Consider the following 26,464-nt stretch of genomic DNA (forward strand, 5'->3'; position numbering starts at 1 on the left):
ACACAAAGAGGAAATAGTGACTTTGATGAATTTCGCTCTAGACCCTTTGGAAGGGTCAGGAGCGAAATTCACTTTTTGCTTGCCTATTCACACTATATTTCACTTTCTTCACTTCACTTCATCTGGAATCCCCCATATTGAACCCACTTAACTTGGCAACATTGGTTCGATCTTCACAAGGCCCAAAAAGGAGAATTCGCTCAAAAAAACTAGCCAGGGACAGGACCTATCCAGAATTTCGCTCTGGACCCTTTGGAAGGGTTAGGAGCGATTTTCAAGTTTTGAGCATGTTCCTCCATCCTTTCAACTTCAATTCACCTCCAAGACTAAGGACACATTGCCTCACTCCTATCTAGGCCATAAAAATCAAAATTTTAACTTGTCTTGCAAAGAAAGTAGGTGATCCTAGGATTTTCGCTCTGGACCCTTTGGAAGGGTCAGGAGCGAAATCCTTGGTTTGGGCTAATTTCCATCATTTTTCAACACCAATTAACTTCAAAAGGCAAGAACATGTCTCCTCGCACCCATCCAAGCCATGAAAACCTAACGTTTGACTAGACTTGCAAGGAAAATAGGTGGTTTTAAGATTTTCGCTCTGGACCCTTTGGAAGGGTCAGGAGCGAAAATCACTTTTTGGCTCAATTCCTTCAAGTTTGATAATCATTGCTAAGTCAAAGTCATTCCTGAGGACCTCTCCCATCAAAACTCGCCCTAGTCAGCACTTGGCTTGGCACAAAATTGGAAAAAAAGGTGATTTAGAGAAAATTCGCTCTGGACCCTTTGGAAGGGTCAGGAGCGAAAATCTCATTCTTGACCAAAAATCATCATTCTTTCAACTTGAAACTTCATTGCAAGGTAAAATCTCATCTCTCTTCGCCCTAGGAACAAGGTTTTAGGCCTAAGAAAGGTCAAAAAGTAGGCTTGTAAGGAATTTTGCCCTAGACCCTTTGGAAGGGTCAGGAGCGAAAATTCCTTTCTTGGCTAAAACCCTCATTCCTCACAACTTCCAAACACTCTCAAAGGCAAGATCATGTCCATTTCCCCTTTCAACATGCTTTGGACATCACAATTTGGTCAAATAGGGAAGGAAATGAGGTCTAGGAGGATTTTCGCTCTGGACCCTTTGGAAGGGTCAGGAGCGAAAATCATGATTTGGGCTTGATTCTTCACTTCTCCAACTCAAAATCACCTCAAGAGGCAAACTTAGATCATTTTCCACCTAAGGGACAAGGTTTCAAGCTCAAACAAGGGAGCAAAAAAGGTTTATGATGAATTTCGCTCTGGACCCTTTGGAAGGGTCAGGAGCGAAATTCACTTTTTGGCTAAAATCGTCCATCTTTCAAAGTGTCCAACTCCCTCCCAAGGCAAGAACATACCAATTTATCCTACATCACGCCAACACCTAGCCAAAACAAAGAAGGAAATAAGAGCTACAAGGATTTTCGCTCTGGACCCTTTGGAAGGGTCAGGAGCGAAAATCATGATTTGACCTTGATTCTTGCTTTTTTCAACTCTAATTTTCTTTGGGAGGCAAACATAGACTACTCTCCTTTCATCTCCATCTCGGTCTTGACTTTAGCAAAGGGGAAAATGAGTGTTTTCAAGAATTTCGCTCTGGACCCTTTGGAAGAGTCAGGAGCGAAATTCTCACTCTTGGCTAAAATCTTCACCTCATCCACCTTCACTCACCTCCTAAAGTTAGAACATGTCAAGACACCCCCAAACATGCCTAAGGAACTATGAAATTGGTCTTGACAAGTGATAAATTGAGGTGCACAAAGATTTTCGCTCTGGACCCTTTGGAAGGGTCAGGAGCGAAAATCATGATTTTGGCCAAGATCCTAACTTCATTTTCACATTTCTTCATTCAAACAAGCATTTTTGCCTTCATTCAAGCCTAGGAATGCATTAGTTCTAGGTTTTGGTCAAAGTAGAATGTCCTATGGAGAATTTCGCTCTGGACCCTTTGGAAGGGTCAGGAGCGAAATTTGACATTTTGAACTCTCCATCAGGATCATTTTATGGAAAATAACATTTAAGCATAAGAAATTTCTTATACTTTAAGTTATATTCCATATATACTTTCAAGATGTTTGAGAGTGGTTTCGGACCTCCAAGAGTTATATTGCAAAATCTAGTTTTTGGAGGATTCTTCAGTTTTCCAGACTTAGTCAAATTTCAGGATCAGGACATTCCAGACTTAGCCAAATTTCAGGATCAGGGCATTCCAGACTTAGCCAAATTTCAGGGCATTTGAAGATCAGGATGACATTCCAAACTTCATTACTCACCAACTCGACCTAACTCAGACCTTCAAGGATGATACTCACTCACCAAGCAAGACACAATTAGCAACAAGGGCAAAACCAGGCCCTAAGGAAGACTCTCAAAGAAACCCTAATTCTGGGGCACCGGCTGACTCCCCTGGCTCAAGCAAAGCCTACCATCCTATCGATTCCCTGGCGACACTCAAAATGCAAAGGCTAACAGACAAACCTTAAACACCTAGAAAACAAACCCCAGAAAGCAAAAAAAAGTAGGGGTCCCCATTTGCAATGGGGCGATGTGTGAATACGTCACAACAAGATGAAAGCAGAAATGGAGTTTGCAGCCATGAGGAAAACGATATAACAGAAAATATTCCTTATGGATCAACATCTAATGATAAGGCTTTAAAATCTGAAAGAGATGTCATTAAGGAAGATGAGTTGGATCAGCATTTTATGGAAAAACTATCAGAAACTAATGAAGATTACACCTACAGCCATGTGACAACAATTATGATGGATAATATGCTTGAATTTCACATGGAAATGTCTCATGAGACAGCACTCACCAATGGTCATCCTCTTCACATGGAAGAAAGGATATTTGACACCTCACATGGAAGAAAGGATATTTGACACCTCACATGGAAGAAAGGATATTTGACAGCGTTGATAACTCTACACCAAGAAATAGGACAAACTATGATTTTCTGAGTTACAACAGCAGTCACATATCTCCTGGCAATCATGAGATGACAATCTTAAAACACAAAGATGTTAGGGTTATTGAGTCTCTTATTGAGGATTCTCAAGATTCAAGGATTGGACATTATGTTCTTAAAATATATCCAATCTACAAAAAGTCCGATTTTATCTATCACAGCTTGGAAGATAAAAAGGGGACCAAAGTTTATTTAATGATTGGATGTGAAGAACTGAAGTGACTACATTGGATGAGCCTCTTATGATAATTAAGAATGAAGCCCAATCAGATGTGCACAAGCTGGTTGGAGATAGCAAGGTATGGGATCCGGGAAATGACTTGGGATATGACATGCATTATGGATTCCAGCATGAAGATGTAAGTGATGTTGAACCCCCTAATGATGTCTCTTATGATTCAAGAGACAAACATGATGCTTCTGATTCAGGTCCACTCTACAAAAGGTCTGATTTTATTCATCATAGCATGGACAATGTAAAAAATACTCCAAGTTTATATAGTGGGTGGATGGAGAGACTTAAGGAGTCTAAGTTGTTGGCTGTCCATGCAAGACAGCACCTTCAAAAAGGCAAAAGATCAGTCAACCACCTAAATCATGCAAAACAACAAAGGAGAGATATTATAGATGATGAGCAAAGGTTGAATAAACTTCCTATGACAACAAAGCGTAGAAGGCAATCAGAATTTTGCAAACAAGAAATAAGGAGTGAATCAAAAGATTAATATTGTGCTCATGATTCTAGACATGACGTTATTATGACATGCCATTTGGAAAATTGCATGAAAACACAACCATGATGGGGCAAGAAAAGATTGTGTCTACATGTTATGAGCCAGCTAGTAATAGCTTGCCTTCACGAAAAGAAGAGGTTAAGCACAAATCAGATCTAACAGGGAGTCCAAACAATTTTGGACTCATTTATAAGTCTTCTTATTCCTTGACACAATCCCTTCATGTTGATCACTATCAGACGGAACATGCAGCTGTCCTAATATTAGGACTTGAGGCGAATATTGTGGAGACTTTGATTTTTGATTGACATGGATTTTGGGAAATTAAGCTTCAGTTGATGTAAAAACTTAAGCATAAGGATACTATGATGAAACCTGGTTTTGAATTGCAAATGTTTGTGCTTCAGTTGGACTTCGGTGCTTGGAATGAGTATGAGCATGAGCAGCTTAAAGATTCAGTCCAAATCCATGGTTCATGACTTCATATATTAAAAAGAAATGACTGTCCTATACTTTTATACATTGATTATCTAGAAGAAACTTGGAGGACAGAATCTGTTTGGGTGCTTGGGAAGAACATGGGTCATTTCTTGACCATTGGATGATGACTTAACGATGAAATACTATCATCATTGTTCATTAGAGGTACCCCTTATATCATCATAGGTCTGATTTTCAGATTTATGGGAGCTATCCTAGTCTACAACAGCAGCATAGGATGGACCACTATGTCCTTTATTGCACCTATGATGGAGATTTTTCATATCCATAAGAGATCAACCGGAGTTGAAGAGTTGTATGTTAATAGCTCTTCAAGACATTTCTATCTTCCTATAATTGATGGATATGACAGCATATTGATTTGGGATCCTAGCATTGGCATATTCAGTGCACTATTTCTTTGGGATCAGAAAGAGTTGCCTCTCAATTCAGGGCATATTGATATTTATATCAGAGTGGTGCAGCGTCAGCATGGTGGATTCTTCCTATGGATGATCTGGGACACTGAGATCATTCATGTTTTTAGTTAGTTTCAAGCAATTGATTCCAAGATTGCATTAGCATTGCTTGTGGACAAGCAATCTTGGGAAGGGCGGACTGTAATGTCCCCTTCTTAGCCAGAATCAACAAATCAGGATCAATCTATTAAAAAAGTCCTTGTAGACTGATAAGGACGAGCAGAGGACACTAGACTAGTGATTTTCTCCTATTTCAGAGAGAAATTTAGGGTAAACATGGGTGGAATTAGTCGACAGTATTGTTATCTCCAAGTCGCCAGTCTAAAACTGCATTAAACCCTAGAATATCTCCTTCAAAGGCATATATGAGTCTAGAGAGAGAGTGAGGTGCTTCCTTGCCAGGTATCCATGAGGAGAGAAAAAAAGCAAATTAAAAGAGATCTTAAATTTGATGCATATTACTTTATAATCACTCCTTGGGTAACTTAAAACATATTTATACTATTGCGTTTCACCTTTCCTATGTACCTATTCCTAGTGAGAGAGTGAATGGGGAAGAGAGAGATAAAAGGTTAGTATAAGTGGACAAAACATATAACATAATGTGTATGTCCTAAGTAGGAGAATTGTTATGAGGATAAAGTAACTTTTATTTAATTCATCAAATTTGATTGAGGTGTTAGGGTTTCAACCCTAATTAGGGCAACTTGAGGAAAGGTTTTTAAAGGTCATTGGAGACTCATTTCTATTCATGTTTTTGCTGAAATTGTTTCTTCCTCCTTGTGAAGCTTATCAACCTTAGGGTTTTGAAGACCTTGGAGACGGAAACCTCCATTGTTCTTACACACTTGCACTTGTGAAAGACTAGCCAAGAGTGTGCAAAGAGATTCTACTTCAGGGATCTCAGTTGGGCTACAACGAAATCAGTTCTAGAAGACTTTTTGCTAGTTGAAATCTGAAGGAATTGCTTGCATGAGAGGTTGACCCATACTTCAGCTTGTTTGGAGTGTAGGAGAGTACTTTCCTTGCATTTTCAGCATTGAGTTATCAAGTCACATCATGACCAGCAAATTTGAGTAAGTTTATATCAGTTGTTGATAGTTTTTGTTGTTGTTACAAAAAAATTGAGTGAGGTGCTTGCTACCAACAGCCCCCTTTCTCGACAAACTAAGAATCCAAGGAGTTCCAATCTGCACATGGTGTGTTAGAGCAGGAAAGAAGAGGGGGTTTGTAATATGCAACAGAAAAAAAAAGTTTTTGAAGGTGTTTGGACGAATTTTTGAGTGACCTCCATGCTTGCTTAGCTGACCCCTACCTAGGCATTTTGAAGGGTTTTAAGAGGTCAAAACTGCTATGCTCAAGTTGGAAAAGAATCAAGTGTCCAAGAAGAAAGTTTTAAGAGGTTTCAGTGCTGGATTTTTGGAGTTTCAAATGATTCATCATCAATTTTCTGAGTAACCAGCTTGCATGGATGGCCATACCATTCAAGAGCAATTTTGAGGGGAAATACATATTTTATTTAGTGTGAACTAGTGAACTACTTGTGGCAAAACAAGGGAACATCAAAAGAGTGGGAAGTCATCACCAAAGGAGCTGCTGCAAATCATTTTCTGAGTGACTTGGTTGGCTGCTAACTCAGTTCTGAGTTGGTTATCAGCAAGCTCTTGGACACCTTCACCCACAACCCATTTTCTGAGTGAATCGGCTGGCTGCTAACTCAGTTCCGAGTTGGTCATCAGCAAGCTCTTGGACACCTTCACCCACAACCTATAGTGCTTCTAAAAAATCGGGTATGCTTAACTGAATTCTTGTAAGGCTCAAACTACAAGCTGGCCATCCTTTTCAATGGTGTCTATATGTTGTAAATCTTTCAAGAATCAGAAAAATCAGCAGTTCAATGACTTGTTTACAATTTGATTTCAGTTGGTTATTTATTCTATATATGTTGCAAAACCTTAACTAAGTGGGACTCTTCAAAACAAAAAAACACGCCTTCTGCAACTTTTGTCTAGTTCTGAAAGATCACATTCAAAAAGACATAGTATTATTAATCTAATTAAAGAACAAGCAGGTGTTCTTCTTCTACTGTTCAAGCTTTTAGTGTCCTAGAGAGGGTAGGACATTACATACATAGCATGTTGAATCAGTAACATTTTCTATTAATGACTGAAAATAATAGAAAGCTACCAAAGTCATAAACTTATAATAACTCAATTTGTGGGAATACTCACTTTTTCTTTTAATAGGGACACTCTTACAAATAGATTATATCACAAATAGTCTGGCTAGCAGGGCTTGGGAAATGTAGACTAAGTTGTGCTACCTAAGAAGATTGTTGCAGGTCAGAGAGACTCAAAATCCTCTGTGGCAATCCACTCAATAGACATAAGAATCATATGTCACTCTCTGTGCTTGCTGAACTGCTATATCATATGCCTCACCAGAAAAAGAAATTCTGTTGCAACGACAGAGTAGAATAACACGTGCACATAACATTATCTCTTTATTTTCACAATCCCAGAGTTGTGTTAGTTTTTTGGGGTCGTACTTCTAGCAATAGCATGTCTGAAGAAGTAATAGTATAGACCTTTTGTGGAATGTTACCAATGTTGCTAAGCAAGACAGTAAAATTTTACATATGGTTATCTATCACTACTTCACATAAAAAATGTTGGGTATTAAATTATGGCCAATATATGGCCATTTAGCAGAAATTGACACTACCGATTTACATCATCTACAGAACCTTGAAAACGTGCCCAACCAATACCTGAGCCAATTTGGATGCAAAGCGTAACTAAATAGTAAATTATGACTTGTGAGTTAGTTAAAGAAAACAAAAATGATGGAAAGTACCTCATGAACGAAGATTATTGAATGATATCTTGGAAAATCTAAATATTCTCATAAGAGGGTTATAATTAGGGATGGACATAGAACACCAAAGCAGAACTCGATTTCTTACTTATGTTAACATAACAATCGACAATCTGAACTATAAAAGACAGGTCACTTTACCATGCAAGCGCCCTAGCATGCTAATAGGGAGGTCCTAGGTTTTAAACACAATAACAATATAATCATCAGCATCCAATTTGAAGCAAGAGTGAACTAACCCTGTATCCTTGCCATAAATTTATTTAAAAAGAACAAGAACAATGAAAACAGTATTATATACGTTAATGATGACTTTGGTTCAGTCCCCAACAATTATGAGTTAAATATTTAATGGTATAGTGCCATAGACGCCTCCAGAACTTCCATATTGACCCTAATCCTTACAAAGAAAATTTTCAGGAAAAAACATTCTGTAAGAGAATAAAGAACCTGACCCTAAACAAACTGTGAAGACAAATATTCAACGAATAATTGAAGTCGTCATGAAAGCTCGATAATCAAAGTGAAGAGCTCCGGATTGAGAGCTATCGTGTGCTTTTCACCCATAAACGATTCTTTCAGCATTTGAATATAATTTTCTTGATGCAACCCGTTTCTCCATTAACATTTTATTTAAATGAAAATAATTCAAACGATAACGTAAAATCGTTTAATAGGAAACTAAGCTTTAAACACAGCTTAAACAGAGCAAATAATTCAACCCACAACCTAAAATAGTTTAATAGGACAATGAGCTTTAAACACAACTTAAACAGAGGAAATGATTCAACTCACAACCTAGAATCGTTCAATGAGAAACTAAGCTTAAACATACCAGCACGATTGTGCAGAGGTTCGTTGCTTTCCATGGCGATAAGTGGAGGAGCCATTTCACGAATATACTTGAAACAATTTTGGAAGGTGTGCTTTTATAGATATTTGCTGCTATCCGTTAGCTTTCAGGCCAGAGGGTAAAAATAACTCGAGAGCGGAGCTACCATCAGTAGTTCAGGGGATAATTCAAAATAAAAAATCTTCAAAAGAAATGTTTATATTTAATTTATATTACTAAAAAACTGAAGTAATTTGCGTGTGGTGTAATAATCATGATATAATTACTAAATATAAATGTTAAATGTAAAGCCGGTAAGGGAAAATATACCTATTAAAAGTCTCGTCAGATAGATAATCAATTTATATATAATAAATGGGATTGGAAATAAATGTACGGAATTGTATAAATTAAATATAATATTTAGTTAGATTTTAGAGGAAGTAAATTCATGTTGAAAATGTGGAGAAACAATTCTTAATTATGTTAAGATCTTAAGATTTGGATTAACAAATATTTAAAAAATTAAAAATGAATTGTGTTTTATTTTGGGTTAGATTTGTATATATATAATTAATCTATGCACCTACAAAAGTGATCATGTGCCCACAAAAATGGTATGATTGAAATATATTACAAAAATTTGTTTGCGTTCATGTATGTGAGGATTGTCCCCTAGCAGCTGCATTATTTGTAATTGTTGTTGATGCTCTACATTACATTTTGAGAACTTATGAGTTGTCCCCTCCTATGAAGCGCATTATTCTCTCTAATGATTCTAACCTTTTGAGTTCTCAGTTTATGAATGACACTACTCTTTTATTGATTTAGTCCATGAGAATGTTAGGAATCTATTGAACAGACTTCAAGTCTTCAGTCTTGTCTCGAGTGCTAGGGTTATTGAACATAAGTCCATTATCCTTGGTTGGAGTGTCAACCCCCTTAATTGATTATACAGTTCAAATTGGACTTGGGGCACAATCTAAGTACAATTGTTAAATACTTGAGTATTATTTTTCTAGTTGACCCTTCCCTAAGAGATATGTGAAATTGGTTGTTTGGGAAAATTGAAAATAAGAACATTAAGTGGCAAATCCACCTACTCTCCTTGGTTGGTAGACTTCAAGTTTGTCAATGTTGGAATCAAGGAACACTAAGAGGGGGGGTGAATCAGTGTTATGCAATTTTTAACATTCTTAATATGTCCTTTCAACCACTTAATACAAATGAATAAAAGTAGAGTGCAGAAACACAAAGAAAATAACAATAACACCATAACACCAGGATTTTTATGTGGAAACCCGGCTAAGGGGAAAACCACAATGGGATTGAAACCCACAATATTAATATACCTTGTTAGAAGTATAATAATATTACATGAGGGGAATGGACATGCATTCAAGCACACTGCCAAAGAGCTCATTGCTCAAATACAATAAGGGCTACAACCCCAAAAGGCTCACTGCCTTACAAAAGATTACAAATAATAATTGGAATGTCTGAACTGATAAACAACATCTACAAATGCCAAAAACAGTTCTGATTAAGCACAAAATACTCTACTCTGCAACACTGCTCTGTTCTGATATTCTTCTATATTCCGGAGCTTAAATCTTTCAATCGCACACTTGAAACTGCGCACAATTTCTCATACACACTTCACACATAACTATCGATATCAAAATTGATCATATCAATCGCTCATATATATATCTGCAACATCAAATTAGATCTATTACATGTCGGCCCAAAAAAGCATAACATGCAAATGAAACGTGTTACTCAAGTCGACTCAATCCGATCCAAAAACAATCATGCAGACCAAAATAAATTGTCCACACACTTCCCACATGTCAGCTCACTATCCTCAAACACACAAACCACCAATTGATCTGCAAGATCCGCATAATGAATATCCACACATTATTGTTGATGAACACTATTCTAACCAAAAACTTGTCTATAGGATCTTCCAATTTACACAAGACTCGTCACCGGAGGCCACAAACCTGGAATAAGGCATATCACATGTCCACAATGCATCTCTGAGATCCGCAACATAAAATATTCAACACAAATGATCTGTCAACCAAAATACTGTAAACTACTAGATATTTTGTTCTATCTCACTGGACCTCACTAGAACTCAATCAATCTTCTGATATGAATGAATTATGAATTGTGGATTGAATATATAACATTAGTTGCCATCAATGACAACATCTAAACAATAATGCAATGTCTCTTGCCAATAGTCAAAAGGTTCATTCTACATACAACATATTTAATGCATTTGTAGCTATTCTACACCTACCAAATTGATAAAGTTCAAAATATGGTAAGAGACTTCCTCTAGTCCAATGGTAAAGTTGAAAAGAAAAGGCATGTTATTAGTTGGAAATGATGTTGTCTTTAAAGCACTTGGGGGTCTCAGGCTTAAAGATTTGAAGTGGCATGATATTACTCTAGTTGTGAAATGGATTTTAATATCCTTTGATGGGAATGAGTCAAGATAGATTCTCGTAAGGAATAATATTGCATTGTGTAAGCCAAAAAAGGGCAAGTTTTTGGAATGGTTTGCATTCTAATGACATTGTTTGGTAATATTGTTGTCTCTCTTTTAAGCTCCAATTATTTTTGGCAACATATGGAAGGCTTGAGAAAGAGTTAAGCATCTACTAAAAAATAAGGATGCTTTCTCAACAAAAAAATGGTGTTGTTGCTTTCAATTTGTTTTAGTGGAACTCCTATTGGAGTAATAAACCTCTTACTTAAACACAAGGGCGATTTACATGCAAATGGGTCCTAAAAGGAATTGAAAACTTTAGTAACATTTGTGTTGTCATTGATGTTAAAGGAGTGACATCTAAGGGGTTAGTAGATCAATGAGAATTAAATGTAATTGTACGTGATCTCATGTGTCCAAAAAGCTACAACAATTTTAATTGCTTTTGACATTAAATTGTTGAGCATTTAAGTTCTGAAATGACTAGCTATGTTGAATAACTCTCTTAATATTATGCTTTGATGTTAGCAATTCCTGAAATTCTATTAAATATGATTTTTTGGGAAGTATCTACAATATGTTTCTAAGTTTGGTTGCTCAGGAACAGAATGTGCACTCAGTTGCACTGTCATGGTACATTTGGTTCTACATTCAACTGCAATTGCATATAATGGCTTACAATTTGGAAGTTAAGTAATATTACATATGAATTGTCATATTCTAAAGTTTCAAAGGTTGAGCTTTGGCAGACAGAAACATAGAAATGACAATGTTCAATCTGCTAGTTGGTTGACTATATTGACGTTTTAGTTTGATGTGCCAAAGGATTGTAATGTGTGTCAACCAAAGGTACCATGTTGATGTAATTTGGGGCCAGTAGAGTGTGTGTTGGGTAATTCATAGTGTGTCCCTACTCCTAGAGTAACGTGTGGGCTTTTGGTCAAGCCTATTTACACGTTTGGTTTAAGTTTTATTCTTGTGAAGCCTAACATGCAAATATCGTAATCGTATTTTAGGTGGACTTGTGAATGTAATTAACATCAATACATACGTATTATTGATTAAGGTTAATTCCTTTTGTGACCATCGATGTGAATATTCAATAGGCATGATTGATGTGTGAGTACGTGGGTGTTGTTGTTTGTGAGTAGCATCTTAACCATTATGTGCAGTTACTTTTGAATATTCTATGCATAGTTTGAGGAAATCTTGAAGTTGATCATATCAGGTAAAAGTTGAGTATTTAGCCTTCAAGGTCTGCATTGCATTTCTCAATTTTTTTGGTGAGAATGGTGTCTCGCATGTTGAATTGGTGCTCAAATATTGGATCAAGGGAATTGTGTCTCTTGTAGGTTGTGCCTATAAATGAATTTGGGAATTGGTGTCTCTGGTAGGTCGCTACCTACTTCACATTATAAATTTATTATTATATTCTAGTGAGATTGGATTTGGAGAGTAGACCCAAGCAACTTTTCTCACCGAGTTTTTCCCTTCTATGTTTCCATTTAAATCTTTTATTCATTTGTGTTGATGTGTGTGTTTGTGCTGATAAGTTGTTTTTTCATTAAGGAGAAATTAGTAAATGCTACTTTGATCAATTGAGTTTGATGCCTGGAGAATTTATTAATGATAATTAACGTTTAATCAATTAGAAAATGACATATATTTATTTAATCCCCCACCCCCTCTTAGTATATATGTGTGCTTTACAACATTGTGGAAAATGACAAAGTTAAAATAATGGGATTCTTTCCATAAAGAGTAACATTTCAAATAATTAGAAAATAATATTTTCTAATCTTAAGAAAGCATTCTTCAACTTCAAGTTTTTTATAGTGCTTAAATTTAATATTAAAATTCTAGACAATATCAATTGGTTTGATTGCTCAATTCTAGAAAAAATTACCTCCAAGATTTATTTTTTTGGTAGACATGAAAGAGACTCTAACTCATTTCCATGATACTTAGAACCTTAATATGTCTAACAATGATTTATCCCATGTTTAGAGTTGCATATGGTCCTTTACTTGTGAACCCAAAAAGACTTGTTTTAGATGTTTAGTCATGCTTGAAAAATATTGTTATTTTCAATGTTGTTTAGAATCATGAATTTCTCGTTAATGGGTGTAATTTATAACATGAAGTTGAGACCTTTGAGCATTTATTTTGTGACTATCCATTTTTTTTCAATTCATGGTTTGTAATTTTGGGTACTAAGAATGGCTTTAGCTAGGTTGATGTCTTGTTAGGGCATGTTTCTCGATCGAGCTTAATAAATTTTGGTCCTTTCGTATTTGTAAAGTTTTGTGGCATATTTAGAAAGCAAGGATCAATGATTTATTCCAGTAGAAGAAGGAGCCTTGCTAAATTTGTTTATGATCTCATTGTCTTTAATATTTTGTTGTAAGTCTCACTTATCATGGAAGTTTTGAATATTTTCTTTTGGTTACTATTAAAAGAATTTATTTCACTAGTGCACAAAAAGGAGTTTGATAGTGCACATTTCTTTCCTTAAAGCAAAAATAATATCTATGATGAAGAGTTGCAATTGTTCAAAGAGTATATGAGCAAAAACAAGGTATTGACACTGGAAAAAGAGATGAAAAACTTATATTCTGGTAGAAGAACCAAGGAACCAGTCATGTATAAACCAATTATCAAATATTTCAATGACGAAGATGAAGTTGATCTTGTTATTGGTACATATAATATCGACTAAATTATGAGAATGAAAACAACCAAAGTGTTGTTGGGAGTTGAATATTATTTGATATTATATGATTAATAGTTTAGGTTGAAGACTTTGTTGATCCTCTATGTTTTGAATTTTTTGATGTGCTATTACTAGTTCTTATAGTATTGTCTATTATAAAATGTCAACTATTATAAAAAGAACTTGCTAATAAATGATCATGTTATCCTCAATCAAGTCCATAACACGATTAACTCAATGGCTATGAAACAAGATTAAAGGCATGAAGGTAAGCGCAAAAGGTTCTCTATAAGATGATGTATGCTCATATAAGTATCTTATGAATGCTTTCTAGCTATTATTATATCTCCTAGCATGTCCTGACATGATTTCAAAATTAATGAATATTTTCAAATACAAAAGCATAATGCACAATTATGTGCTAGGTTAACTAACAACAACTAGTAGGAGGGAGTTGGTAAGGTCCAAGTTTGAATTCAAAATTTAAATTTAAACTTTCACATCTATGACTACAAAAATGGTAGGTCAAATTTTCACCCACAAATCTAATCCATGTTGGTGAATGGGAAACCTAGGGATTGAGGTCAGTTTTTAGGGACAAGTAATGATGAGATCGAGATATGATTATGTTATGAGCTAAATTTATGCAATAATGTGTCATGTATAAACTATTTATAACATAAAAGACACTTTAATCAAAGTGGGTATGAAATATAAGGGAAAAGGGCATGAGTGTGCTATTTTTACCGTTAGATTTTTCCCACACTTTGATGTGCATGCAAACTACTACGAGGATACAAGTCAAAGTAAAACATCCAATCTAGGTGGAAATTAAATATTTTTCACACTCAAAGAATGCATATTTATGCTAAAAAGGTATGTGAATATGATTGTTAATTCTTGAATCCTCCTTGCAATGAGTGCTCCTTTTGGAACCAACACAATAAAAAAATGAATGGAATGAGTATAATTTGTCACACATAAAAAATAGGTTTGAACTATAACATTTTTTAAATAAATTTTAAATTTCATATAAATAAAAGTGGTAAATCTTGGGGGAAAGATTTGGCAAAGACAAAAGATTGGAAAAGATACTTTTAATACAAGACTGACTAAGAATGTCACTACAAAAGATTATTCACAAAAATGAGTATTAGTGACATAATGGTTAGCCTCTAATTGGTTGCATACAAAGGATGGAAGGAATTGGATTATGCAAGTTTTTGGAGGAAACAAGAAAGAGATGTAGTCATTATAAAAACATATAAACATGATTAAATATATTATCACATGTGATAAACATGTAAGAACATAGGCACGATGTGATCATGAAAGTACATATAACAAGGGAAGGGCAAGGTATCCCTAATGCTACTACCAATGAAGGTAAATGACCATAAACACTATACTAAAATCATGTACATATATGAAGATCTAAAATATGTAACCATGACAAGGATCATAATATGTAATCATGGGATAAGCACAATGAGGCGTATAAACATGTAGTCATGCAAACATGATATACACATGTAATGATAGGCATAATAGTAGAAGACAAGAATGTGGAAATCATATGGAAACATGTAAATGTCATAAACACATAACATGTACATATCATAAGATATGAATAGGATAAGCATGAGCATCTATCAAGACAGACATGTGATAAAAATATCATAAGTATGCGTAAGCATTAAGATTTCAATGGAAATGAATATAATAAGCAATGCAGATAACATAAGTGCTACATAGTGTAAATATGGAAGATGGGAATAATAGGAATAGTCATAAATAATGTAGTATAGGAACATAACAAGGTAACAAGGAATATTTGAAGACATAAGAGGTAAACATGGAACACTCAATTTAAACTAGGAACATAGAAAAACATGTAAGGTAATCAAGAAACATATAACAGTATGATCTATCAAAAGGCAAAAAGAATAAAAAAAGAAAGGTACTACCAAGTGGGTGAATAAAATACAAGGCAGAATGTAAGAGGTGAAATGAGAGTAGAGATGCACAAGAAACATGACATAAATTAAAGGCTAGAGTGTAAGGACACACAAGGTAAATGAAAGAATAAACAAAGAGGGTCACAACACATATGGCATATGAAAAAGTCTAGCATATAATGATAAAAAAAATAGAGTAATAAATTATACGAATAACACAACACTTATGTCAAATTGCACCACTATTTAAGTGTATTTGCACTATCTACATGCTAACTAGGAACACATAAAAAGTACAACATAATAAAAAAAGAAGTATGAAAAATAGTGAGAGATAAGTGATGACATCAAACAAATGGATTCATCCCCATTGGTTATCCTTATAATATACTCTAAAAATGTATTTTTGAAATAAATTTCTCCATGGGACTAACCATGTGATCACGATGTTTGTCATTGCAAATAAAAGTGTGATATACAAATGCCAAGTGTGATGCGCATTTAGAAAGAACTAAACTAGATTTTATGTCGATCTCTTGTGTCTCATGTGTGACCTCAATATTTGGTGTTCTACGATCAACAAAATCAATAGACTTGCGAACTTTAAAAGGATCCTCATCATGCAAACTTTCGTATGATTATCCTCAACTTTTGTTATGTATTTATCTTCAAGATTTTAAACTTGATGTCTGAATTTGATGCATCTAACTTTAGAATATTCACACATATATGATGGTAAGAAAAAATAAATTTATTCACATGTGGTTCAAGCTCAAACATACCTATTGGTCTAACCAAAGGTAAACTAATAGGATTCTAAAGTTGTTCTATTATAGTATGTTGAGGGTCCTTCAGTATATTGAATTTTCTCCAAACTTGTTCACTTTAATATGTGCATGATGATCATCAATAAGTACATCCTTATTTCTCCATGTTATCTAAAAGTGAAAATGATGTTAACTTGTGATCATAAGGGGAATTACTATAAGTACACATATCTACCCTCGGGAAGAAAGAAATCCAATGGTGCATGTAGAAGAAACTCCATCACCATGTAGAAATGAGAAGGAATAAGTCTCACTCATGAAAGCTTTGAAGAAGAGTCAAGTGCCTCCAAAAGTGTCTCATCAAAAATAGGTAGATCCCTAATCAAAGAGGAAATAATGGATGAAGGAGACTCAAGAACATCCTCCAATGTGAAATTTGCAAAGAGGAGAGTTACCTCCTCGAGCATGTCCTCCAAGTTTGTAGTGGAAGAATGAGAAGCCAAGTCGGATAGACCTTAAAGGAAACCATCCTGGAACCACAAATTTGAAAAACCAAAGATGCCCTATCATTTCAAAGTCCTGGAATCCATGTCAACAATCAACTTTGATGTAGCAAGTAATGGGGGAATCATGATTCGATCCACAAACCCATTACGATGATCTAAACTACCCCCAACATTAGATGTAGGAGTCTAAGGAACATATGACTCATCTGGATAAATGAAGTGGTCAAAGGTATACACCTTAGATTGATAATCAGTTTCCATGTCCCTATTTCAAAATTTCTAAAAATAGTAAGTTAGCAGTCATAAAATAGCACATCAGGAGCAATTGACCTATGGGAAATAAAATTAATTTTGGTGACTTGGTTATGAAGAGAATATTATTTTCACTAAATTTATTTTAATGTAATTATTTTCCCAATATTGGTGTGGGATCTTCATGTAGACTATTTTTTGGCATTTAGCGATTATGACAAGCCTAGACTAGTGGAAAATTGCATTGGAAAAGAAAAAAAGTTGCAGGACACTTGGAAGAGGGAGTTACATACAACTCACATAAGGGAATCTCTCTCCTTGGTCGTGAGTTTTGGTACCCAAATTTTTTTTGGATTTTTTTTCAATTAAAGAGGGCTTTTGGCTTCATTTTGGGCGATTCTTGTTGCATATTTCAGCTAAGCTTTTGCTTGTTCTTCAATGGTTGTCAAACCTGTGGAGAAGGGGGATCGAGAATGGGATGTTTGAGGGTTTCCAAGTGGACTAAGGATGGGATTTAGAGGTTCAATATGGTTTAATCTCACTCAAATATTTCTATTGTGTTGAAGGTTCTGATTTCATAGTTTCTCTCTATGCATTTTAGTGAGGGTTTGCTACTAGTTTGTGAGTATAGTTTTGGGTTTTCAATATCAAATTGTTGTATCTTTTATGAAATATTAGAGGTGTTGTTTTTTCGTATTTATATTACCAAAACTAATATATTATCACTGAGATCATATATTGTGAGTTTGGTTAAGATTCATTGTAGATAGTGTGGTTTTTGTAGTGCCTGTTCGCACCCTGTTTGGGAGTAATTTAGGTTTCTTTTTCATATGAGTTGCAGCAGTCTATTGGAATCATTGAGGACATGTATTTTATGTTTTGGATATATTTTCTCATCCATGTTGATAATAAATACATTATTGATAAGTTTGGTGAAGTTATCTCTAAACAGTGTTGTTCGGTAGTGCATAAATAAAGTGTTATTAATTGGTGACAACTTGTACAAAATTTACGTATCATTTTGTATAAATTTATTTGCATACCGGCTGATATTGTTCAATCAAATCCCTTTGGCAGTGTTTGATGCTTTTTTTTTCAAATTTTGGGAAAAGATAAATTTTAAGATTTTAAAACCATTTTCAGACCTGATATAAATTACGTCCAAGGGATATTACATCAACCATACCCACTACAAAAACATCTTCTATGTGATGATGAATGAACACTAAATTTGAAGTGAACTCAATTGTGTTGCCTACCTATGTAATCTGATATACTGTAACTAGATTATGAGAAATATCAAGAATGAAATGAAATTAACCACTAAACCATCACCAAATCAATATCACCTACCCTTATAACATGAATAAAATGATTGTTCGCAGTCAAGAGTCGATCACAATATGACTCTCTAATAGTATCAGGTACCATGAAATTAGGTGAACAAGCAATGTGAATTGAAGTTATTGAATCAATAATCCATCCAACATCCCTATGTCTATGAGTGGTAATCAATGCATGACCCTTTCATTTGAAACTTGGTTGAGTGTCCTCATGTTTAATAAAAGGAGAAGAAGGTGAACTAGATAAAGAAGGAATGGAAATATGATGGTCCTTGAGTAATTATTTCAACTCATGAATTTCCTTCTTATAGAAACTTCGTGTTGAAAATATTGTTAGTGATGTGAAAGGCACTCAATTGAGTAGGTAGAGCTTTTTCATTGATGTCATGATGCTTTGGTGCAAGGCTTGATGTCTAAAATGTTTGAAGATCATATGTTGCTCAAACACTTGATTATATCTTGAAGATAAAATGCAAGCCAAATATTTTACATTCTAGTTGAAGATGAAATAGAGAATTGGAGAAGTGAATGTTGGAATTTCATGAAGAAAACATTATAGTGTAGCATCGGAAATTGTACACCCTTAATTAGGTTGTCTAATTCCACACTTAGGTTAGTACCCGCCATAGTGTGTCCCATTGCATTTTACATTAAAGGACTTATTTAGGCATTTAATTATTAATTTAATTAAACCCAAGTCATTTCTAATTAATTTAAATATTATAAAATTTGGCCCCTAACCCTAAGTGTGCCCCTTTTTATTTAATCCTAATCTTGTCCTAATTTCAATTTTCAAGATATATTTTGCACATCTAAAAATCTTAATTTGTGTCACTATGTTGTATTTAGCATAAGAACCACGATAGCTGGCATCCCTAGAAAATCTAAAAAAAGTTGGTCGAACTAGGTAGTATACTACTTGGTCCCATAATTTATTCTTGAATTTCGAGAGCTTATTTGGGCAGTCTTATCATATTCAAATCTCGCTTAGTGTCAAATTTCATCAACTCTAAGTTGGCATTTTATCAAATTTAAAATCAAGGCTTCATATATATGGCAATTCTTTCCCTCATTTGAGTATTTCAATCTAGAAAATTGAAAGGAGATCCTTGTGAAGTGAAAGTGTTGTTGTTTCGTGAAGTCTTAGATCTAAAATTCATCCATAAATCAAGTCTTCATCAAAATTTTCGTCAATTATGGAAGCTTTAGGAGACATCAGAGAATGATAAGAAAATCACTGAATATTGATTGGCTTGTACCTCTTCCTTAGGATTTGGTACGATTTCATTTTGTTTCCATGTCTCCATATTGAGCTTCAGATCTACATAGTATTGATTTTCAGATTTTCACTATTGCTTTATATTTGCATTGCATTTGTGATTTAAATCATTCTCATTGCATTTATTTTAGGGTTTTCTCAAAACATAGGGTAGAACTCTAGTTTGCATTTAGCTCACAACAACCTTACAGACACATAAGACTCAAGAGAACACACACTTTTTTAATTACAACATTGGTTATTTGTGGAGGTGTAAATCACCAAAACAAGGGGTTTGATTAAGGAAAAAACCCTATGTAGCCACAAACACACCATTTTAAGCTTGCAAGTGCAGTTATAGGTTTTCATTGAAGCAATTAATTTTCAAGAGATCTCAACTAACAGGTGCAGGCTCTTTGTAAAAAATTGGTCCAAGATTTTAGAGACTAGGGTGCCCCATGCCCTCATCCTCTAGGACCAGGGCACTCCATGCCTTGGTCCCCCTTGTTTGGATTTTGATTTCACAGACATCTCTCAAGAAGACTCTGAATTCAGAATCCTAGATTCTAGATCAACATAGTCTCTGAGACTAGGGTGTACAACACCATGTTCTTGTCAAATCAAGTTTAGTTTTTTATTACAAGCGCACATCAAATCCTTATTCTCAAATCTGTACTTGTTGTTTCAATTCTGTTACTTTATCAATCTGTTATAATTGTTGTTCTAGTCACTTTTATTCACCCTATTAGCATAGCCTTGCATTCTCTCACATTTAGTACATTCCCTTTCATAGCAGTGAAGGAATAAAACCCCTAAAAGTGTCCCTTGAATCTCTTACACAAGAGTTAGTCAAAGGGGATCACTCCTTTAGGTGCTCTTGTATTCCAATATTTGGATGGAAGTGGGATTAGGTCCTAAAACTACCCAATTCTATTTTTACCCTATACATTTTGGTGAACTTAACCTTTGTACATTGCATTATTTGATTAAATATTGTTATTGAGTGTTTCTTTTATATCAAAAACATAAAAAATCTCAAAAATATTGTTGTATGTATTGCGTGACTTTAAGTTTTATGTGCACTTTTCATTTCCAAAGTTAGTTTTTCAATCATGTCAGATCTTTATTTGCAAGATTTCCATTCATACGATAATGCATTTTTTTATGATGGTTACACTTTTAGTAAGGAATAACTTGATGAGGCTCTTGATGAGTTTGTTTATCCTAAGTCTTCTAAACAAACATTTTGCCAAAAATTCATCAACATAGTTACTATGACATTTCATAGTGATGATGTGCGTAATTCAGATGACTATCCTCATGAATTCATCCCTATCAAACCATCCTCTAAATATAATAACATGGTGGTGTATGACAATCCTCTTTATGATGATTTACCTCCCATTCAATTCCACAATCAACCATTTAGAAGTCATGACTATGCTATGCTAGATGAGGTTCTTGATGATTTCATCTCTACTAAAACTTCTTCAAACAATCTTAAAACATCCAAGAGATTGAATACGATGATGAATGTGACTGGTTATGACAATAATCTTCAAACACCTAATAAACCTATTTTTTATGGTTCAAGGTGCTAGTTCTCCTCAAACTTCTCAACCTCTTAACAAGCCTCTCTTTATGGCTCAAGGTGGTTATGCTAATGATGCATTTTGCACTCCTAACAAATCAATTATTGTTGTGCAAGGAGGTTATCCCACCAAGCCTCCTTATGAGTATGCTAAACAAATTGCCAGAGAAAGTTATAATTAAATTGCCCATACCTATAATACAAGGAACAATAGGCAACCTAACCCTCCTCTGATGTTTCCTTCTTCTCTTTATTCTTCTCAACCTATTCTTCCACCAACACCTCATATATCAAAACATGTTGGTAAAGAGTATGATCTTATTAAACAACTTAAAGCTACTCCCATCAAGATATCACTTTGGGATTTAATAGAAACTTAATCCATACATCATCGAATGTTACAAGATCCTTTAAATAACTTAGATGCCCCACCCGCAATGACACCTAATAACATGGCTTCTTTGATCGACTCTATGAAATCATCTAAGGCTCAAATTGTGTACACACAAGATGATTTACCCTCTCAAGAGATTCAAAATCAATATGATCCTCTTATTATTTTTGTCCTTATTAAAGGTAATGATATAAGTTGAACCCTCGTGGACAATGGATCTAGCCTTATGTTTGTAGCATTGATCTGTTGCGTAAGATAAATGTGTATACTTCTCTTATTAAACCTGAATCTCTTTCTATTCATGGTTTTGACAATGTTGCTAGAACTTCTTTAGGTACTATAACCTTGCCTATTAAGGTAGGACCTGTTATTTTATCTACACCTATTCAAGTCATGCCCAATAGCCTTACTTACAATATTTTGTTGGGATGACCTTGGATTCATAGTATGCAAGATATTCCTTCTACTCTTCATCGACAAGTTAAATTCATTTATAACAACAAGATGTATGCTTTACACACCGATGCCAATTTACAAGCTTGTTCGCAAAACTCATCTTCCAAATCTTCTCCAAGTACTCCTACTTCTTATTCTATTCAAAATGAATCACCATCTTCCCCAAAAGACACTTCTTCATCTAAGGAGGTACTCTTAGGTGATGTTTGGGGGTCCTTAGATTTTATAACTTTTTTCATACGAGAATATAAAATCCCCCCAAAAGAACTTGAGACTAAAAAGGAGGATGATATGGTTGAACCTAAAAAGCAACCCACTTTGTCTAGACACCTTAGTAACAATTTTGTGGCTGCTTCAAAATCAAAAACTTCTTCTACTTCAACTACTTATGACATTGAGACATATGAGGCCCTACCATCCCTTACGAAAATGACTTCTCTTTATGGTCTTGGTTTTCACATCTTACCTAAGAGTGGATATAATGCAAATGGTTGCGGTGCACATGAACAAGGGATAAAATTTCCTTTAGAGAATCATGTTCATAAAACATCTTTTGGACTTGGATATAATCTCTTTAAGCCCACCAAAGAATCTAAGAGACCATCTCTTAATACCAATGTCATCTTTTCTTCAAACTCACTTTCTATAATACATCCTAAATTAATTGAGCCTAACTCATCATCTTCCCTTGATATCTTTTCTATTGATGATTCCTTGGCTGAGTTTTTAGTAGTTTATGACAATATCACCATAATCTTGGATTCCCTCTTTGTTTAAATGTTGAGACATACTCTGGGAAAGACACTAAATTAGGCAATGATAACGAAGAGATGATTCATGAATTTCTTCAACCAGTGGATGCTCCCCAACAAAGTAGCCTTCTTGTGAGCGATACCATTGATGTCAAAATGGATCCTTATAATGAGGAAAAACTCATAAAGATTGGGAAGTGTCTAAGTGATGATGAACAACATGAATATTCCTCTCTATTACGTGAATTCCCTGAGATCTTCGTTTGGATTTATTTTGATATGCTTGGCATTGATCCTAAGATTATCACTCATAACATTGTGTTAATTCTTGATGCCAAAGTCGTGAAGAAGAAGATTAGAAAATGAACCCTAAAATAGCCTTGCTTGTTAAGGCTGAAATAGAAAAACTTCTAGAAGTTGGCTTTATTCACTCTATTGATTACTCTCCTTGGATTTCGAATATCGTCATTCTTGCTAAACTTGATAATAAAATCAAAATGTGCACTAATTTTCGAGATCTCAATAAGGCTTCTATGAAGGATGATTTTTTTCTTCCAAACATTGATATGCTAGTAGATTCTACTGTTGGTCATGATTTATTATCCTTTATGGATGGTTTCTTTGGATACAATCAATATTTATTAATCCTCAAGACCAATTTAAAACTACTTTTACCACACCTTGGGGTACGTTTTGTTGGGTTGTGATGCCTTTTGTGTTGAAAAATGCCGACATCACCTATTAACATGCTATGAACCTCATATTTCATGATTATATACATTAAATTTTGGAGGATTATGTTAATGATATCCTAGCTAAGTATATCTCTCGTCAGGAACATGTTAGGATCCTTCACCAAATTTTTGAATAAATTTATAAATACAACATGTGCTTGAATCCCCAAAAATGTGTTTTTGGTGTGGATAGTAGAAAACAATTAGGATTTATAGTGTCACATCATGGTATTGATGTGGATATAAAAAAAATAGATGGGCACATTGTGAACATGCCACCTCCTTGAAATATCTCTCAATTGTGAATTTTACAAGGAAAAATTCAAGCAATTCGTAGGTTTGTCTCACAACTTGCAAATCAAACTTTGTCTTTTACTCAATTGCTTAAGAAATACTCAAGAAAAATTTGACACTGCAACATTCAGTTTTAATAGTCTTTGATTAGGTGCATGTATTTATTACATGCATAGTGAGAATCCAGATCTATCTATAAATATTGAAAATGGTGGACTAGAAGAGTGAATGAGACTGACTTACACTTCATGATGACAAACAAGGGTCATGATTGGACAAACACAATAGGGTACTTACAAACTAAAAAGCAAACAAAAACAATAACTAGTATGTACAATGTAGGCTTAGAATAATTCACATGACATAATGCTTGAATTGTTGGCTCTAGAAGGGGAGCTCCATCAAGCTCTCTACTCTTTTTTCAAATGCTATGCATTACCTCTAAACAAATTTGTCACTTCATAATGTTCTAGCCATAAAGGATCAAACTTTCAATATTTTTCCTTGCTTTCCACATGAAAATTGAATATCTAATTCAAAAAGTCCTTTGAAGTGTCATCTTATCAAATAAATACTTTTACATGTACTTATTTGACAAATGTCTCTATGTGAAACCTTTCTATTTTTATCTAACTCAACCAATTCCATCACCCTATGATCAAATATATCATCCTATATGTGACAATATCATGCAACAACTAGTACTCAAGCTGTCCTAAATCAGTTGTCATATATATATTTATCCCATAAACAAGCTCAAATTGACTCATTCTAACATTAACTTCACAAGTTACTTTATGTTCCTGCAATGTGTACTTCACTTTATCATCCCATATTTTCTTGTTAAAGGCTAATGTTCTTTTGGTTATCTTCATAAGAATTATATTCTTAGACTCAAATTATCCATTGCCCAAGGGATGATAAGAAGATTTGGAAAATGAGGTTAACACTTGTGAGAATTTGCCAAGATCTAGAGGCAATGGAAAGCACAAATAAGAAAGAACAAAATGTGACAAGAATAAACTGTATTCCTATCAATAATGCAAAATGAGATCAACTGGATCATCAAGATTGTTGTTGTTACATGCAATGCAGATAAGCCTACTTATAAAGGAAAGGCTAAGAGACAAGGGAGCACACAATGATGACATGTGGCTCAATGAGATGCAAGGGTAGGTAGGAGAAATAGTAAAATATTCCACATGAGGTGGATCACCCACCGAAGGTGGAATTATCACTCCACAATAAGTGGGTATGATAAAGTAACAACAAGATCACACCATAAAAGGTGAAAATTCTCCTACATACACACTCCCAATGTAGCACATCTCCCTAAGTGTCTCATATGCAAACTACAATGTGGTGCATGTACCTAAGTAAACTTAAGTAAAGTGTAATTAAATCCAAGATGAATAAATAATTACACCAACAACACTCTTTTCATAATTTTGAAAGCTTTTGTGATCTAAAGCACATGGCATCATCCCCTATGATTCTAATAGGTACATCAAATCTCATTATAACATTATTTTGAAAAAAATTAATAACCACCTTTGATGTATCATTGTGGGTTGAGATTAACTCAACCCATTTGGTTAATTGATTTCCATAAGGATCTATTAGACACCTAAAATTGCCTTGTCTTAATTAAATAAATATTTTATTTATTTAATTATTTTGTCTTAAACCTTCTATTAATTAAATAGATTTTATTTATTTATTTAATTCACTTAACCTTTTCTAGACTTTCCCTATTTAAATAAATATTTTTATTTATTTAAACTACCTTTTCTCTAAATTAAATAAATATTTTATTTGTTTAATTGGTCCCACTTCTTCTATTAATTAAATAGATCTTTATTTATTTAATTAATTCATTAGATTTATCCCTCCATGACACATGTCATTTCCCTTCATATTTTATCATTCTTCCTACCTAGCCTTTAATCCTAGCCGACCATTTATTCTTTCACCTCTTAATCTTAACCCTCCATTTTTCTAAATTGTGTTCTATATAAGAGGATTCTTTTATCCTTTCAATCCTAATCCTAATGCTTCTATCAAGCCTTCAAGCAATCAAGTGACTTTACAACCACAATCTGTTCTTTGTTGAGCTCTTGTGCACATACAAAATTTGAGAGCAAATATATCAAACAAGATCAATGGAGATAGGAGACAATGGAGATTAAACCCTATTTGACATGTGAATGGTATTATTGTTTCATTTATTGATTTTCATTTTATTAGGTTTCTTCATTGGTGTATGGTGAATGCTTTATTGTAGAACTAGGGTTTTGTTGTGGTTGGAACTTTTGTGGTTTTACAATAGTTTGTCATCATCATTTTTCATAATTTTGGCACCTTCATATCGCATTTGTGACCTCCTTGCCACATTTGTGTTGGATCGCCACGTGTGTGACTGTTATTGTCATGTTTCTATTTGATTTTCACCTCTGTGTTTTCAAAATTTTGAAGTTTACAAATTTTCTTATTTCCGTGTTTGCGTCTGTTCTTTCCGCGTTTGGGGAAGGTATAAGCATGTTTACGTT

The 26,464-nt window shown here is 34.4% G+C and overlaps 1 protein-coding gene across 1 annotated transcript in view; it reads right to left on the reverse strand.

Moving 5' to 3' along the window:
- LOC131066687 (S-adenosylmethionine carrier 1, chloroplastic/mitochondrial) overlaps positions 1–8,594 on the reverse strand; it is a 145,817-nt gene extending 137,223 nt beyond the window's left edge. The window contains exon 1 of the mRNA XM_058001519.1: positions 8,395–8,594. Within this exon, the coding sequence (XP_057857502.1) occupies positions 8,395–8,449 (55 nt within the window). The 5' untranslated portion in view covers positions 8,450–8,594. The remainder of the gene's footprint in view (positions 1–8,394) is intronic.
- Between the last annotated feature and the right edge of the window lie 17,870 nt (positions 8,595–26,464).

This window comes from Cryptomeria japonica, chromosome 3, assembly GCF_030272615.1.
Source record: "Cryptomeria japonica chromosome 3, Sugi_1.0, whole genome shotgun sequence".
NCBI classification, from domain to species: Eukaryota; Viridiplantae; Streptophyta; class Pinopsida; order Cupressales; family Cupressaceae; genus Cryptomeria; species Cryptomeria japonica.